Source organism: Eurosta solidaginis, chromosome 5 (assembly GCF_040869045.1).
Source record: "Eurosta solidaginis isolate ZX-2024a chromosome 5, ASM4086904v1, whole genome shotgun sequence".
In the NCBI taxonomy this organism is placed as follows: domain Eukaryota; kingdom Metazoa; phylum Arthropoda; class Insecta; order Diptera; family Tephritidae; genus Eurosta; species Eurosta solidaginis.
The window spans coordinates 23,874,241-23,891,478 of record NC_090323.1 but is presented as its reverse complement, the minus strand read 5'-3'; the positions used below and the strand labels follow the sequence as shown (position 1 = coordinate 23,891,478).

General features: G+C 37.0%; 1 protein-coding gene across 16 annotated transcripts in view; it reads right to left on the bottom strand.

Annotated features, from left to right (window-relative positions):
• The window catches only part of mub (poly(rC)-binding protein mub), a 298,074-nt gene that overhangs the window by 34,362 nt on the left and 246,474 nt on the right, over positions 1 to 17,238 (bottom strand). For 13 of the 16 annotated variants that reach the window (XM_067791280.1, XM_067791278.1, XM_067791283.1 and 10 more), the window contains 5 exons: positions 3,746 to 3,802; positions 3,574 to 3,690; positions 1,780 to 1,873; positions 1,521 to 1,684; positions 1,287 to 1,406 (listed from right to left, as the gene is read on the bottom strand). In XM_067791280.1, the coding sequence (XP_067647381.1) occupies positions 1,287 to 1,406; positions 1,521 to 1,684; positions 1,780 to 1,873; positions 3,574 to 3,690; positions 3,746 to 3,802 (552 nt within the window). The remainder of the gene's footprint in view (positions 1 to 1,286; positions 1,407 to 1,520; positions 1,685 to 1,779; positions 1,874 to 3,573; positions 3,691 to 3,745; positions 3,803 to 17,238) is intronic. The other 3 variants (XM_067791293.1, XM_067791285.1, XM_067791287.1) reach the window with 1 other exon arrangement.

Below are 17,238 nucleotides of genomic sequence, written 5' to 3'. Positions count from 1 at the left end.
GTCCATCGAATTTACAAATGCAAAGTACATGGAACTTTTTGTAGGTATGTCACCATGCTGCCGCCTTGTATGGTTCCGGCATGTATAAAACTATGTAAGCGAACTTTGAAAAGCAATAAGTTTTCAAAAAATTACAAAATTTAAAAGCTTTGAAAAATCTTCTTGAAAGCTTCAAAACTTTTATTTAAAAATTTAGGAAACTTTTAGAGTATGGTTATGCAATTCAATTCCAATTTAAATCCAATAAAAAACAATTTTGAAGTCCAAAATTTGCAATGATTTCTGAAATTCTTTTCCATATAAAAAATAAAATGTGCCAGCTTTTGCTTTATTTAGTATTTATTTTTAAATATAATAGAGCAACTCAAATTAGCTCTCCAACGCTTGGTAACCATCGAAACATTGTAGTTAAATATAAAAATAATTGCTTATCAGTTCTCAAGGCTTGAACAATTTTCCAGCTTTACGAGACGTGTTTGAATGAGTTGTTCTAATTTATTCTAAAACCTCACCGGTCTTAAAAACTTAGAAAATAAAAAAAAAATGTTACAAACACATTTACATGACTTTTTTTCAGCCCCCAGCGGGTTAGGGGGCATATAATATAACTGCAGCAGGTATGCCTGTCGTAAGATTTCAACTGATTCAAGGGATTGTGTAGCTCAACTATTTCAAGAGATTGCCAACGCAAAATACAGCTTCTCCAACACAATTGTCAACCTCACCTACCCGTGGCGAATCCTGTTATTTTAACAGCCGAGGCTCTGGCGACCCCAAGTTCCTCATGGATCTAGGGGGCGGGAGGGCGGTCTTCTTAATGGTGCTTGTTACCGGAACGTACCGGATCTGCATCCGGGAACGGACCATCACCACCAGCTTAACACAACAAGCCTACCAATATTTTGTGTAAAATGCCGGATACCTATTTTTGTGCTTGTCACTGTATATAATGCAGACTCACAAGGCTAAAAAACAAATGCCTACACATACAGTAAGGGATCTGCAACCACAAGTACTCACACATACACACTAATTGATAAGCGCTTTTATGATGTGAGCCCACAAGTGCAAATGACATGGCTCTATGCCATCCTTCAACCTCAATGTATATATGGGCATGTATGCGTTCATGCGCTTGCTTATATGCTTAGACGCCTGAATGTATGCTTAGGTGTTTAATTGTAAACATATTTAAATATGACTCTATAGTATTGTTGACTATCAAAAGATTTCAAATATGGATTTGTGTATGTTTTTGTGTTTGCATATGCATGTGGTTAGTTTACCTCTTGTGCGGGTAGAGCGTAGTTTCCTTGTATGGTAAAGGCTTGTCCGTTTGCCAAAATGACTGGTCCAGCTACCTGCGGTTTTGGTCGATAAGGTATGGTGGCACCCCTTGGTGGTGACTGTTGTTTTGTTGTGTTTAAAGACGAATTAAAAAAAAAAAAAGTAAAAGAGTTAAATAAAATGAAAACAGGAATGTTTAACTTAAAATATGTTTGCATGTATGAACTACTCACCTCCAGCATAACAAGACAAATCTGATAGATGCATTGAGTTATTTGATCGGCAGTGCCGGTTAGAGTGACAGCACGTTCTGTTGAATTTGGCAACATTTCACTCGCAACTTGAATCGAACAACCAGTCGATTGGCGTATCTCCTTGATTTTTGAACCGCTTTTGCCTATACAAAGTAATTAACAAATAAAGAAGCGATTATGCAATTCAATTAGTTCAATGACTAAAGTAAAGTATGTGTGCGTCTGTGCGCTATTTTACCAATTAACGATCCACATTGACTGGCGGGCACGATTAAACGTATTGGTATTTGAGTTTTTCCAGCCTTGCCAACATCACTGAACTGTGAGCACCACTGAAATAGTTGTATGTATTAAATACGTAATTAAAGTGAGTGGTTTAATTAAAAAATATGTATGAGGTAGGTAGGGAACAACCGGTATATGTAGACAAACAAATTTTTTTTATTTTTGACCTAACTGCAGGGTTTACCACTATCTTTTACGAGCAGGATGATTAAAACAGAGGAGTTACCGCTGTCGAGTTATATATACGCTTCGTTAACACCAAGCACGTAATTATCATTCAAGATGACGTTTAATAGTTAAGATAGATAGCTTACCCGGCTAAAAGTCAGTTGCGACTTTTGAGAGCCCCATCTGTATCTAAAAATCTACCCTTTAAAAAAAATTTAGTTAGACTGCTAAGTAACACTATGGACACAGTCTATGTGAGGTTTTTATTGATCGGGTAGTTTAACCTAGGCTGCTAAGTCCTACAAGCTACGTGATATACATATAAAGTTCAAAATTGATTTGTTTAGTAACCATATTAATCAAAGGCTCCTAAGGACCTTAATAATGGAGTCAGACAGCTAGACTTCGATGTCCTAAGAGGTGACATCACCAAAGACGGAAATTTGTTGTACGGCGTTACTAAAAGTTTTAGCGACAATTTGACTTCACTGTTGTTGTTGTTGTTGTTGTAGCAATGCTCGCCCCACCTAATAGCCGCGACCGATCACAAATTGTCATCAATATCCTCTAACGGGAGTCCAAGGAAACTTGCCGTTTCAACAGGGGTGGACCATAAGGAAAGGGGTGTTAGAGGCGTTGGTTCCACATTACAATTAAAGAGATGGTTGGTGTCATGTGGGGACACATTGCAAGCAGGGCATACATTTTGTATGTCGGGGTTGATTCTGGATAGGTAAGAGTTTAACCTGTTACAGTATCCAGAACGAAGTTGAGCAAGAGTGACACGCGTTTCCCTGGGGAGTATGCGTTCCTCTTCTGCGAGTTCTGGATATTTTTCTTCAAGTACTGGATTCACCGGGCAATTCCCGACATAAAGGTCCGACGCCTGTCTATGGAGTTCACCAAGGACCTGCTTGTGTTTTTCCGCTTCATACGGCTGGGTTCTCAGGTGCCGTATTTCCTCAAAATGCTTACGGAGATGACTCCTTAGGCCCCTAGGCGGTGCTGGTTCGTCAATCAGATGTCTGTTGGGATGCCCAGGTTTCTGGGTATTCAACAGAAACTGTTTGGTCAGCATCTCATTTCTCTCCCTGATGGGGAGTATTCTCGCCTCATTATGCAGATGGTGTTCTGGGGACATAAGAAGACAGCCCGTGGCGATTCTGAGAGCAGTATTTTGGCAGGCCTGTAGTTTCTTCCAGTGGGTGGTTTTTAGGCTTGGCGACCATATGGGTGACGCGTAGCACGTAATCGGCTGGCTAATTGCTTTGTATGTGGTCAAGAGCGTTTCTTTATCTTTTCCCCAGGTACTGCCAGCAAGGGATTTGAGGATTTTATTACGGCTCTGAATTCTTGGAACAATTGCGGTTGCGTGCGCACCAAAATGTAGATCCTGATCAAACGTCACACCCAAGATTTTGGGGTGTAGGACAGTCGGTAGCGTAGTGCCACTCTTCTGGGATTGTGGAAAAATATCAATGACATTTGTCGTATGCTGGGAAAGATTTTTGTTGGAGTGTCAACTTCTCAAAAGTACGCCAAAACCCTTCCCTTCATAGAAAAACCGAACAAACATTACCTCTTCAAATTTTTTTGTGATTAGAGTGAAAGCCGAAAAAATCGCGCTGGTCGTACCAGACACAGTAACAATGCGTTCCGGGCATGAACCGTCCGAGATGTTGATCTTTGCGCCAGACTGTAATGGAAGATAAATTTAAAGAAAAAAAGTTTACATTTTTATTAAGCCTTACCTCCTCACGAAATCTGTTCACAATTTCGCCTTTTTTGCCAATAATGCTGCCAACTTCCTGCAAAGATAAAAAATAAACAAAACAATCAGTATTTCAATGTTTATATATTAAATAAAACAAATTTTGTTTGCTATAAATGTTTATACTAGACGGAGAGATTTCTAACGTATGAATAAATAGTTTTGCTTAAGCAACTCTTTGCAAGTTTAGATTTGCCTGTAGTAAAAGAAAATGGAGAAAACCCATCATTTATTAATTTTTCAAAAGCATAAATACCACTCCATAGCTGAGGATAATAGTTCTTTCATTGAGCCACAGCCTTGTTTCGTATTACGCACAAGGTATCCCATGCTTTTAGTTGAGCATAAAACTCTCTTTAATTATTTTGAAATGAACCTAAACCAAATCAAAACAAATTTAAATTTATGCCCTGACATCCTGATGTTCTTATGATTGTTATGATACCATAACAACTATTTGTTGTTATCCATAAACTTTTGGCACTCATTTAATCATACATACATAATTACGTATAAGATAAATTGTCTTGCATGGGAAAGAGCTGTGCCCCTTTTCTATAAACTGCATCGGAATGCATTTTCAAAGTTAAGTACGAACAACTTTTTACACTAAACAATGCAATGGCGCAACCACAGAACTATGTCTGCTTCCATGTTGTAAAATTGATGTTGAGTTATGGAATGCATACGCAAGCATTCCTTCACATATTGAGGATGTTCGAAACTATGAACCCAGCAAGAAAAATATTCGAAATGCATTATAGATCTGTACGTTTTCCACTTCCCTTACCTACAAAAGACCATTCACCCTGCGGGTTAGGTGGCTTAGAATATACCCAACCCAATTGTCAACCTCACCTACGCGTTGCGAATCCTGTTTCTTTAACAGCCGAGGCTCTGGCGATACCAAGTTCCTCATGTATATTGGGGATGGGAAGGCGTGATGGCCTAGAAGGTCTTATGTGGTCATACTAAATCGTTCCCGATATGGTGGTGCTTGTTACCAGAGCGTACTGGATATGCATCCGGAAAAGGTCCATCAACATCGATAACACTCCCCAAGGCCTGCGGGGAATGTCATCGCTACAACAACAACAACAACAAAAGACCATCAAGAGAACATTGGCCAGAAATCGCAGCGACGTTGGCTGCAGTCATGGAAAACTAATGCAGTCTAGAAAACTATTGGTTTTAAATTACTTATGCTTGGTTTTCATATGGTCAAAATCAAATGTGCCATATCTTTGCCCAATTGTCGTTTTTACCAGTTGGTCAATTTAATTGGACCGCAAACGCATTTGACGTTGTATGACAAGCCGTTTGTATGGTACGGCCAAGTCTGGGGTCATTAGAGCTCGCTCAGGGATTTAAGCTAAAGTACAACAGAGGTGACCTTAGCAGAAACAAATAATTTCGGGCTATTTGAGCATGAGTTGATCGGCTTCTTATGTTAAAATCGAGATCGAATGTTTATTATTTTATTACCGGCAAACACTACGGACTCATTCAGTCTATGTGAGGTCCTCATGGACCGAACAGTTCAACCTACCGGCTTATTATCGAGAGCGAAACTACGATAAAGATATCACCAAGTTATCGGCTTCTTATTCCTTTCTTATCGGCTAATTGTCGATCGGCTACAGATGTATCATCGATTTTATATTGCAGTTTTATCAGTACCTTATTCACAACAAACTAATGAGTCGTCGATAATCAATCGATAACAAATTGCTAATACTCTGATAACTTTTCGATAACGAGTTTTCTATAGTCGACAACATTTCAATAAAATTTCGAATAACATCGATAACATCGCTAGGGTTTCGACAACTTCTCGATGACAAATTTGTAACTCTCAGATAAAAAATCGATAACTTTTCAATAATTTTAAAAAAATATCGATCGCTTTTCGATAAATAATCAACGAATTTTCTATAATAAATCTTTTTGAAAAACACACTGAAACAAGCCTTAAATACTTCAATAACTTGTCGATAACAAACCGATAGCTCGTCGATAAGAACAAGAAACTATGAATGCCGTCCGGTATTCCCTTCCTCTTCCTATCTTTTCTTGCTTTCCCTTCTGTTTGCTTTCCTTTTATACATTCGAGATTGAAGAGACCTCGATAATTTCTTATAGACTTATTGGAAACCAGTCCACCGTAAAGCTAAATGCTTCTAATTATTAAAACTATTTTCGAATAAATACATTGTCAGTAATGGACGTTAAAGGGAACTATTCCGAAATCGGGATTTCATTCATAGGCATTGAAGAAGTCATTAAAGACCATCCATTGAATGTGATGTGATTTATTGTTATTGCTTAATTTCCAGCAGGGCATTATACCTTCTGCTATGATGTGTGCATGCTTCAAATATTGTATTCAAATTCCAGAGTGTCGTGTTTAGTATTTGTTGGTGCAAATATTTTGACTAGAATTTTGTTGAAATCTTTTAAAAAAATTGTACATGCAACACAGGCGACAAAAATTTTGTTTGTAGAAAAACTTCTGTATTACAATTTTTTTTATACTCAGTTGAGCAGAGCTCACAGAGTATATTAACTTTGATTGGATAACGGTTGGTTGTACAGGTATAAAGGAATCGAGATAGATATATATCATAAAATCATCAGGATCGAAAAAAAATTTGATTGAGCCATGTCCGTCCGTCCGTCCGTCCGTTAACACGATAACTTGAGTAAATTTTGAGGTATCTTGATGAAATTTGGTATATAGGTTCCTGAGCACTCATTTCAGATCGCTATTTAAAATGAACGATATCGGACCAAAACCACGCCCACTTTCGATATCGAAAATTTCGAAAAACCGAAAATGTGCGATACTTCATTACCAAAGACGGATAAAGCGATGAAACTTGGTAGCTGAGTTGAACTTATGACGCAGAATAGAAAATGAGTAAAATTTTGGACAATGGGCGTGGCACCGACCACTTTTAAAAGAAGGTAATTTAAAAGTTTTGCAAGCTGTAATTTGGCAGTCATTGAAGATATCATGATAGAATTTGGCAGGATCGTTACTCTTATTACTATATGTATGCTTAATAAAAATTAGCAAAATCGGAGAACGACCACGCCCACTTTTAAAAAAAAATTTTTTTAAAGTAAAATTTTAACAAAAAATGTAATATCTTTACAGTATATAAGTAAATTATGTCAACATTCAACTCCAGTAATGATATGGTGTAACAAAATACAAAAATAAAAGAAAATTTCTAAATGGTCGTGGCTCCGCCCTTCTTCATTTAATTCGTCTAGAATACTTTTAATGCCATAAGTCGAACAAAAATTTACCAATCCTTGTGAAATTTGGTAGGGGCATAGATTCTATGACGATAACTGTTTTCTGTTTCTGGAGTTTTAATACACAGTCGACCGCCTGTCCTTCCGCTTGGCCGCTAACATGATAACCTGAGCAAAAATCGATATATCTTTACTAAACTTAGTTCACATACTTATCTCAACTCACTTTATCTTGGTATAAAAAATGGCCGAAATCGGACTATGACCATGCCCACTTTTTCGATATCGAAAATTACGAAAAATGAAAAAAATGCCATAATTCTATACCAAATATGAAAAAATGGATGAAACATGGTAATTGGATTGGTTTATTGACGCAAAATATAACTTTAGAAAAAAACTTTGTAAAATGGGTGTGACACCTACCATATTAAGTAGAAGAAAATGAAAAAGTTCTGCAGGGCGAAATAAAAAACCCTTGAAATCTTGGCAGGAAGCTGTTCGTGGTATTACATATATAATTAAAAACGCATTCTAGAGTCACCCCTGGTCCACCTTTATGGTGATATCTCGAAAAGGCGACCTCCTATACAACTACTACCACTCCCTTTTAGAGCCCCCATTAATACCTTTAATTTGATACCCATATCGTACAAACACATTCTAGAGTCACCCCTGGTCCACCTTTATGGTGATATCTCAAAAAGGCGTCCACCTATAGAACTAAGGCCCACTCCCTTTTAAAATACTCATTAACACCTTTCGTTTGATACCCATATTGTACAAACGCATTCTAGAGTCATCCCTGGCCCACCTTTATGGCGATATCTCGAAAAGGCGTCCACCTATAGAACTAAGGCCCATTCCCTTTTAAAATACTCATTAACCCCTTTCGTTTGATACCCATATTGTACAAACGCATTCTAGTCACCCCTGGTCCACCTTTATGGCGATATCTCGAAAAGGCGTCCACCTATAGAACTAAGGCCCACTCCCTTTTAAAATACTCATTAACACCTTTCGTTTGATACCGATATCGTACAAACAAATTCTAGGGTCACCCCTGGTCCACCTTTATGGCGATATCTCGAAACGGCGTCCACCTATGGAACTAAGAATCACTCCCTTTTAAAATATTCATTAACACCTTTCATTTGATACCCATATCGTACAAACAAATTCTAGAGTCAACCATCCACCTTTATGGCGATATCACGAAAAGGCGTCCACCTATAAAACTCCCTTTTAAAATATTCATTAACACCTTTCATTTGATACCCATATCGTACAAACAAATTATAGGGTCAACCCTATCCACCTTTATGGCGATATCACGAAAAGGCGTCCACCTATAAAACTAAGCCCACGCCTTTTAAAATTCTCATTAACATCATTCATTTGTTACCCATATCGTACAAACAAAATCTAGAGTCAGCCATGGTCCACCTTTATGGCGATATCCCTAAATGGGGTCCACCTATAGAACTATGGCCCACTTCCTCATAAAATACTCTTTAATACCTTTCACTTGATACACATGTCATACAAACGTATTCCAATGTTACATTCGGTTCATTTTCCTACATGGTTATTTTCCCTTATGTTTTCACCATAGCTCTCAACTGAGTATGTAATGTTCGGTTACACCCGAACTTAACCTTCCTTACTTGTTGTGCTTAGCAGTAACTGAGCTCTTTATACTAACAACAACAACGGAAGATACAAAACCGCAAAACCCTATGTCGTACAATATCATGGGTATTAGTTTACAAACTGAATTTAACACTTGTAAGTTTCCTTATTTGATATGAATTTTGTCTATAGACACACACACATACAATTTGTGCCTTATTACTGAACTTTTGAACGGAGGTGATAAGTTGTGGTAACAAATTAATTTTAATGGTGGTTTTGCTATAGTGCGAAATGTAAAAGGAACAATTTTATACAAGGAAATAAAGCGGCAAAAGCATTGGAAATACTACTGAAATTCAACTAGAGTTTAGAGGAGCAACGCAATATACAAATGTTAGTGTCAGTGCAATGAACGGCGCTGATCGGTATCAGTGGCGCTCTCAGAACAACACCTACCTTGACCTCTCTGAAGTTGGCAAGACAACTTTTACGTGGAAAAAAATTACCTATTGGGAAAATTGCCGTGAATTTGCCGTAATTTAGCCGTGAAACAAAAAAATTTGCCGTGGCCATATTTTAGAAAATACAGGGTGGCACGCTAACTTCACGTGAAGTTAGCGTGCCACCCTCAGAAAACCACCTTAGAGGCCAGCTAGGAAGATAATTCTTGCACACGAATTTGCCGTAAATTTGCCGTAGATAAGTGGCATATTATATAATTTCGAAAAAAAAAAATTTAACTTTTTTTATGGTGCACCGCCAACTTCACGTGAAGTTAGCGTGCCACTTTTCGAAAACCACCTTAGACACCAGTTAGGAAAATAATTCTTGCACGTGAAAATGCCGTAAATTTGCCGTGAATTATCCGTGAAACAAAAAAATTTGGCGCGGCCATGTTTTAGAAAATACAGGGTGGCACGCCAACTTCACGTGAAGTTAGCGTGCCATCCTCAGAAAACCACCTTAGAGGCCAGCTAGGAAAATAATTCTTGCACACGAATTTGCCGTAAATTTGCCGTAGATAAGTGGCATATTTTATAAATTCGAAAAAAGAAATTTCAAATTTTTTTTATAGTGCACCGCCAACTTCACGTGAAGTTAGCGTGCCACCCTAAGAAAACCATCTTAGTGGCCAGCTAGGAAAATAATTCTTGCACGCAAATTTGCCGTAAATTTGCCGTAGATAAATGGCATATTTCATAAATTCGAAAAAAAAAATTTCAAATTTTTTTTATGGTGCACCGCCAACTTCACGTGAAGTTAGCGTGCCACCCTCAGAAAACCGCCTTAGAGGCCAGCTAGGAAAATAATTCTTGCACTCGAATTTGCCGTAAATTTGCCGTAGATAAGTTGCATATTTTATAAATTCGAAAAAAAAAATTTCAAATTTTTTTTATGGTGCACCGCCAACTTCACGTGAAGTTAGCGTGCCACCCTCAGAAAACCGCCTTAGAGGCCAGCTAGGAAAATAATTCTTGCACTCGAATTTGCCGTAGATAAGTTGCATATTTTATAAATTCGAAAAAAAAAATTTTAAATTTTTTTTATGGTGCACCGCCAACTTCACGTGAAGTTGGCGGTGCACCATAAAAAAAAAATTGAATTTTCTTTTTCGAATTTATAAAATATGCCACTTATCTACGGCAAATTCCTGTGCAAGAATTATTTTCTTAGCTGGCCTCTAAGGTGGTTTTCTGAGGGTGGCACGCTAACTTCACGTGAAGTTGGCGGTGCACCATAAAAAAAATTTGAAATTTCTTTTTTCGAATTTATGAAATATGCCATTTATCTACGGCAAATTTACGGCAAATTTGCGTGCAAGAATTATTTTCCTAGCTGGCCACTAAGATGGTTTTCTTAGGGTGGCACGCTAACTTCACGTGAAGTTGGCGGTGCACTATAAAAAAAATTTGAAATTTCTTTTTTCGAATTTATAAAATATGCCACTTATCTACGGCAAATTTACGGCAAATTCGTGTGCAAGAATTATTTTCCTAGCTGGCCTATAAGGTGGTTTTCTGAGGGTGGCACGCTAACTTCACGTGAAGTTGGCGTGCCACCCTGTATTTTCTAAAACATGGCCGCGGCAAATTTTTTTGATTCATGGATAATTCACGGCAAATTTACGACAAATTCACGTGCAAGAATTATTTTCCCAACTGGTGTCTAAGGTGGTTTTCGAAAAGTGTCACGCTAACTTCACGTGAAGTTGGCGGTGCACCATAAAAAAAAGTTAAATTTTTTTTTTTCTAAATTATATAATATGCCACTTATCTACGGCAAATTTACGGCAAATTCGTGTGAAAGAATTATCTTCCTAGCTGGCCTCTAAGGTGGTTTTCTGAGGGTGGCACGCTAACTTCACGTGAAGTTGGCGTGCCACCCTGTATTTTCTAAAATATGGCCACGGCAAATTTTTTTGTTTCACGGCTAAATTACGGCAAATTCACGGCAATTTTCCCAATAGGTAATTTTTTTCCACGTAAAAGTTGTCTTGCCAACTTCAGAGAGGTCCTACCTTGGCACTGAACGTCATGCTGAACATATATCCAGTAGATATTGCGGGAAAAGCGGCCGCGGCCCGGTCGTTGGTCAGGCTTCGTGACTTCGGACACTCTAGCCTTCTTACCAGTTTCGACTTTATCTCGGACAGAACGGACTATTGTATGCCGATAAATGCTCCCTATACAACCTTCACCCCAGTCATTCCACCGAGAGAGGAGTGGGGAAGAGGAATTATCTGGGGCATGGGACCGGTTAAATTGTTCACGGAGCTAAATGTAAGCCACATACATTGCAGTGTATTCCAAGCGGAAGTTGCTGCCATTAAGGATGCGGTGGATAAAATGCTATCCAGTGCTACTACGGTTAGGGAATTTAACATCTACTTGATAGCCAAGCGGCTATCAAGGCCTTGAGCTCAACTACAGTGCGATCGAGGGTGGTCTGGGAGTGCCTGACCTCGCTTGCGATTGCATCGAATTATTTTCTGGCCGAAAGTGGATGGCACGAGGTCTGCTGAAATAATTGGGTTCACTATTAATGGTCATTGGGGTTTTGACAGTGCACTGTCCTATGGGTATCCATGCGGTACGTCTCAATATACTGGAAACTCCATCCTGCTGCAGCTGTATGCACCTCATCATCGGTGGAATCACCAAATCACTTTATGCTTGATTGCCCGGCAGCTAGGCGAAAGTACTTCGGTTACGACTCCCTTGGATCTCCCGAGGAGCTTTATCGTTGCTACCCAACGATTCTCTAAGTAGCTAGATCTAAGTCACCGTTATTTTTGTTGTATGTGGTATCACAACGGGCTTTCGTGTTGTCCAAGTGTGCTTTCCTATCAGGGCAGCTACGAAATGGGGAGCCGTAGGTGACTATTAGAGATGCAATCCTCCTCTACTCTAATATCAATAGTTAACAGAATGATTCACAATATTTTGTATGGATTGGTAGATAATACCAATAAAAAAATATCGGACGAGGGGGTACTTGCCGACTAAAGCGCAATGATTCTGGTCTTGAACGTAGGCTGCTCTTGTCTCGGCACTACGACTAGTGTGAGTACATTGGAAATCGAAAATTTCCAGTAGGTGTTTTTACGTGTCAGAATGACTTGAACTTTTATGGACCAAAAGCGTAATACCAGGAAGTAACTTTTTGTGTGTACCGTAAACGACTCAAATTTAACTGACTGCCAAGCACAAACTTCGAATGTGTTTCTATCGTTACAACAAATTCTGCTGGCCATTACCTAAGCATTACGCCAAAACCTATAAGCCCACAACTTGCTAATTGCGAAAAAAGTAGGATACCTGTCCAAAGAATTGCAGGCTTTTGGACCCCAGCAGCAATGCTCTTTCAGAGTTTACCAACGTGCTCGCCCGTATCCAGTCCCAAGAGGATGTTAACTATGGGCGATGCTGCATTTACATTTTCTGGCCTTCGCATTCCTGGGTCAACGTTATAAAAAACCGTGCTGCTTAAGATTGCCGAGTCTTTTTGCGCTCAGTACACCTTGAGTCATATTAGACGTTTGAGAAGTCCATTCAGCAGCCATTAAAACTCTCAACCGGACTGAAATCCACAGGTCGGGGGTGGTACAAAAAATCATTCCCAAGACAATCGGGCTAGTAGCAGAAGGTGATGGTACCGGAATTCATATCCAGAAAAGGAGTGCCTACATCCGCAACAATTAACCTTGGGGGTGCTTTTGGGGCTACAACAACAACAACAAAACCGCCCAACAACAATACACCTGCTTCTCAATGTGAGGGGGAAGACTGTGAGAAAGCTACAGCAACCATATATACCTACATGATTTTAGTTGTTAGGTACACAATCTATATAATTCTATTTTATGATACATTTAAGGTATCATCATCCAGTAAGCCAAAAAATATGTTAGCATGCGTCTGGCATGTAATTAATTTCCTTTTCATCCTTGCCAAACCTCGCATATAACCCTCCCATTACCTGAAAGCACCTCTTCTACACGAACATTTGAAATTTAATGAGTGAAAGATATTTAATCAGAAATGAGTTATTTTTTTCTTTTCACACCACCCCACAGATAATTTCGAATATTCATTATAAATCTCTTATAACCGTTACGCAAAAATTTACAATCAAATTGTAATTGATACATTTTACCAAAACAAAAAAAAAAAATAAAAAAAAATACCCTCAACGTAGATACTCGTGTTGAAAACTCATTAATTAAATGTTAGCAATCGAAATTTACTTTTATTGTTGCAAAGTGTATTTTTATTGCTTCTACTGAAATCGCAAAATTAAAGTGAAAAAAATTTAAATGTCAATAATTAAACCATTAAATAATTTTAAGTGCTTATAGGTCATCCGTCATGCGAGAATTCAAAAATATTGGTGGTGTATGCCCGATAGACAGTGAAAACACTTAATGGGAAATGAATTCAATATTTTGCGCTAATTTATTAGTGTCAAAATTTTGATGTGTAGGTTGTTGATGTTGACGAAATTAATAATTCCGTAGCGTAATACGTAATGCAATTTTCAATCAGTAAAAAATTTAATAATATACCAATAAATTATAAAAAAAAGTCGTTATATAGCAATTTGTTCAATAAATTTAGGTCTGAAAAAAAAAAACTTGCCTCTTCATTAAAAATATATCATAAACCAGTTGGGAATTACAGATTGGGTGGTGAGCTCATGAAATCACTACTGATTCACGGTGAAAGAGAAGAGTCTAGCAAGAAACCTTACCACTGGTAGGGCGAGTTCAGTAAGTTGTATTCATTTTCAATCCTGTTAAATCTCCAGAAGCGTATGGGGTCCACCAAGGTTTTGGAAATTTTAATCGATGTCAATGGTTCATTGGCGGATATTGATCCGCTAGATTTCAGAAAATATCACCAACAACGTTGAACCTTTTACGTCATCCATTTACTTAGATCATATGTAGATCACCTCAACTGCTAGGCTACATTCCTAACAAGGCGGCAGTGGGTCAGGTCTTGGGTTTAATAAAACCGCATCCACTATTGTCATATCGACTTAGTCACAGTTTCTTTCCCCTAAAAGGGATGGAGAAAGTTTTGGAGCAACAGATTAGGGAAGTTAATCTATGAAAATTGTTACTGTGCAGCAATAATCAAAAAATTAAAGGAAAGTGCTATAGTTAGACTTACAGGAAAAAATGTAAAGCTTTTAATAATATGGCGCTCCCCGAGCTAACTTCAGGGGATTTCGAACATGATACATCAGGTCGTTTACCAAGTCTTGCAAAAATCAGTGTAAAGTTATAGCATTTCACGCGAAAAGAAACTTTGTTGAAATCCAATGAAATTTTCTTAAATCAAATTAAATTTATTTTTGGGTTTGAAATTGTATCGAATGGATGATGGCTGAAAAAACACTCTATTGACCTAGCTTCGGGAAATCACGCATATAATGTCTACAAAGAGGTTTCACCTCGAAGCGGATCTACATTATGTCAGACTGTCTGAATTAGCTTTGCGGTCTTAACGCACTACTTCGAAGTCCGTAGATGAATTCGTTAGAGCCCTTGAAATATCGGTGCCAACAACGAGGTTGTACTGGGAGGGACTCTGGCATGTGGTGGGCATGAACAGACAGATTACCTTGCCAAACAAAGTGCTTTATCGGTATTTTAGTCCGGAACGTTGCGGTGGGCTTAACAAAGCACTTATAAGGAAGCAACTGGGAAAATAAACAGTTCAGGTAAAACTATTCACAACTTCTTCATAAAAAAAAGAAAGGGTCTTAGCCAAGCTTATTAATTTAGGCATATGGCTATCTACGAACTCTCACCCGGTACTACACTGGAAACTGTGAACTACGCTATCTCCAAAGTAAGCTAAATATAGCTAATGCACAAACATATCGCAGACATTTTATAGGTACTCTCGCTAGCTGACCCCTTGCCGAGATAGTCGGGTTCGATGAAATTCGATAAAAATTGCGAATATATCCGCGGTAGACATGCCTTTCATAAGAAGCACTAAACCCACAGACCAAGATAGTCGCCGCGGTCATATCAAATCGTGGCCGAGATGTTCGGGCTAGTACTTTATGATGCTAGTTTCCGTGAGCATCATCATCGACAATACTCCCCAAAGCCTTCTGGGTGTATCTTTATGGCTGGAAGAATAATATCAAAAAGATTTCTAAGAAGTGTTTTTATACACCGAGTACCGAAGAGGATGAAATCACGAACAAACCAGCAAAACGAAATTATCAACCAGCTTTTTATGGTAACAAAGAAGAGAAACGCATTTTAATACAAAATCAGAAAGAGCTTGGCTTGCATAAGAAATTTAAATTGTTTCCACCATATTTCCCTCCTAAACTTCTACTAATTGCCACGCGATCATTATTATTATTGAAACGTTTAAGTCCTTCTGCATATCTTCATTTGAAATGCGAATGTTTGATTTATATTCGACATCTAAAAGTCAATATAAAATTTTGATTGCAGTTTTATGACAACAAATGAAAATGTTTAAACATAAATTAGCAAAACGAAATATCGTTCAGTGCATTTGTGAGATAAAATTAGATGCTACAAGTAATAATTTATTAGATATTTTTGAAAATGCCCCAGACACATAAACAAATGGCTAAAATAGAAATAACAACAACAAAAGCGCCAGCAAAATGAACAATACCAAACATATAAATAATAAAGGCATATTAAACCTTTAAGTGCATATAAATTTCAAAAGGAAGCTTTTACAAACAATTTTACTAAGTATGCAATGATGAATGCGTGTAATCGTGCATGTGTGTGTGTGTGTGTGTGCTTTTGCAAATATTTTTGTGTAAGCATCAAGTGTATGAGCTTACAAATTATTTACACAAATTGTATGTAAATACAAACTATAATATAAACATTAGTACTTTAATATGTACGTACAGTCGTTCATAGAAAAAGTGGGACTGTAAATTTATTCTCGCTAAAATTTCAGTTTTTAATAAAGAATATTTCGGTTGATAAAAAAGAAAACTTAATATATTAAAAAATTATAAAATTTCTGAATAAACCCTTTTTCGTTAAATTTGGGATAAGATCTAAAACGAAAAAAAAGCAATTATTTTAATCCAAAACAAAATCTTCCATTATATACATATGGCGCGATAAATTACATTTTATGTAAAAAAAAAAATTATGAAAAAAATTTATATTTTCTTTTACTTTGAAATGCTTATTGAAATTCAACTTTATATTAATTAGAAAATGATTTTTGGAGGTAGAAAGTTTTGTAGGTTGAAAGTTGGCAATTTGTATAATTTTGGTTAAAAATATCAAAAATTATTTAAAGTTTAAAAATTTAAGCATATTCAAAAATTCTAAAACGAGTTTCAATGCGTATTATTTAACAAAATTATGCTTACGATGGAATAAAGCTAAACGAAATTAGAAGTTAGTAAATACTTATATAAAAAAATTGATTTTTTTGAACCTTGAAACTGTTAAAATTTTGTTTTGGAAATAAAATATTGAACTTTTGGAAAATTTTTTATTTTTGTTAAATTTGAAACTGGAATTCACTTTTAATATTTTGAAAAATTCAAGCAGGTATGTATTTGAAAATTAAAAAAAAAAAAACAAAAAACAATTTTTATATCGTAAATTTATGAAAAAATTATTTAAAATTCTTTGGCTATGAAATTGTTTAAGTGTCTTAAGGGTTGTGTGAGTTTTAGAAATTAAATATTCAACTTTTTAAAAATGTTTTTTACGGTTTGAAACATGGGTTTAATTTTGAAATATTTATATACATATGTACAAATTAATATTTTTTTTCTTAAATTATCTCGCAAATTATATTAACTATATTCTTTTTATGAGTGGGATAAACTTGCGCATTATTTCGCTAAATTTTTCTCGCAAACTTAACTTAAAATTTACCAACGAACAATGTTGTACAAAAATTGTTTTATTTTGATTAAAATAAAAATAACTGTTAAAGTTTTTAAGGGCCACCATGGTGTGATGGTAGCGTGCTCCGCCTACCACACCTTATGCCCTGGGTTCACACCCCGGGCAAAGCAACATCAAAATTT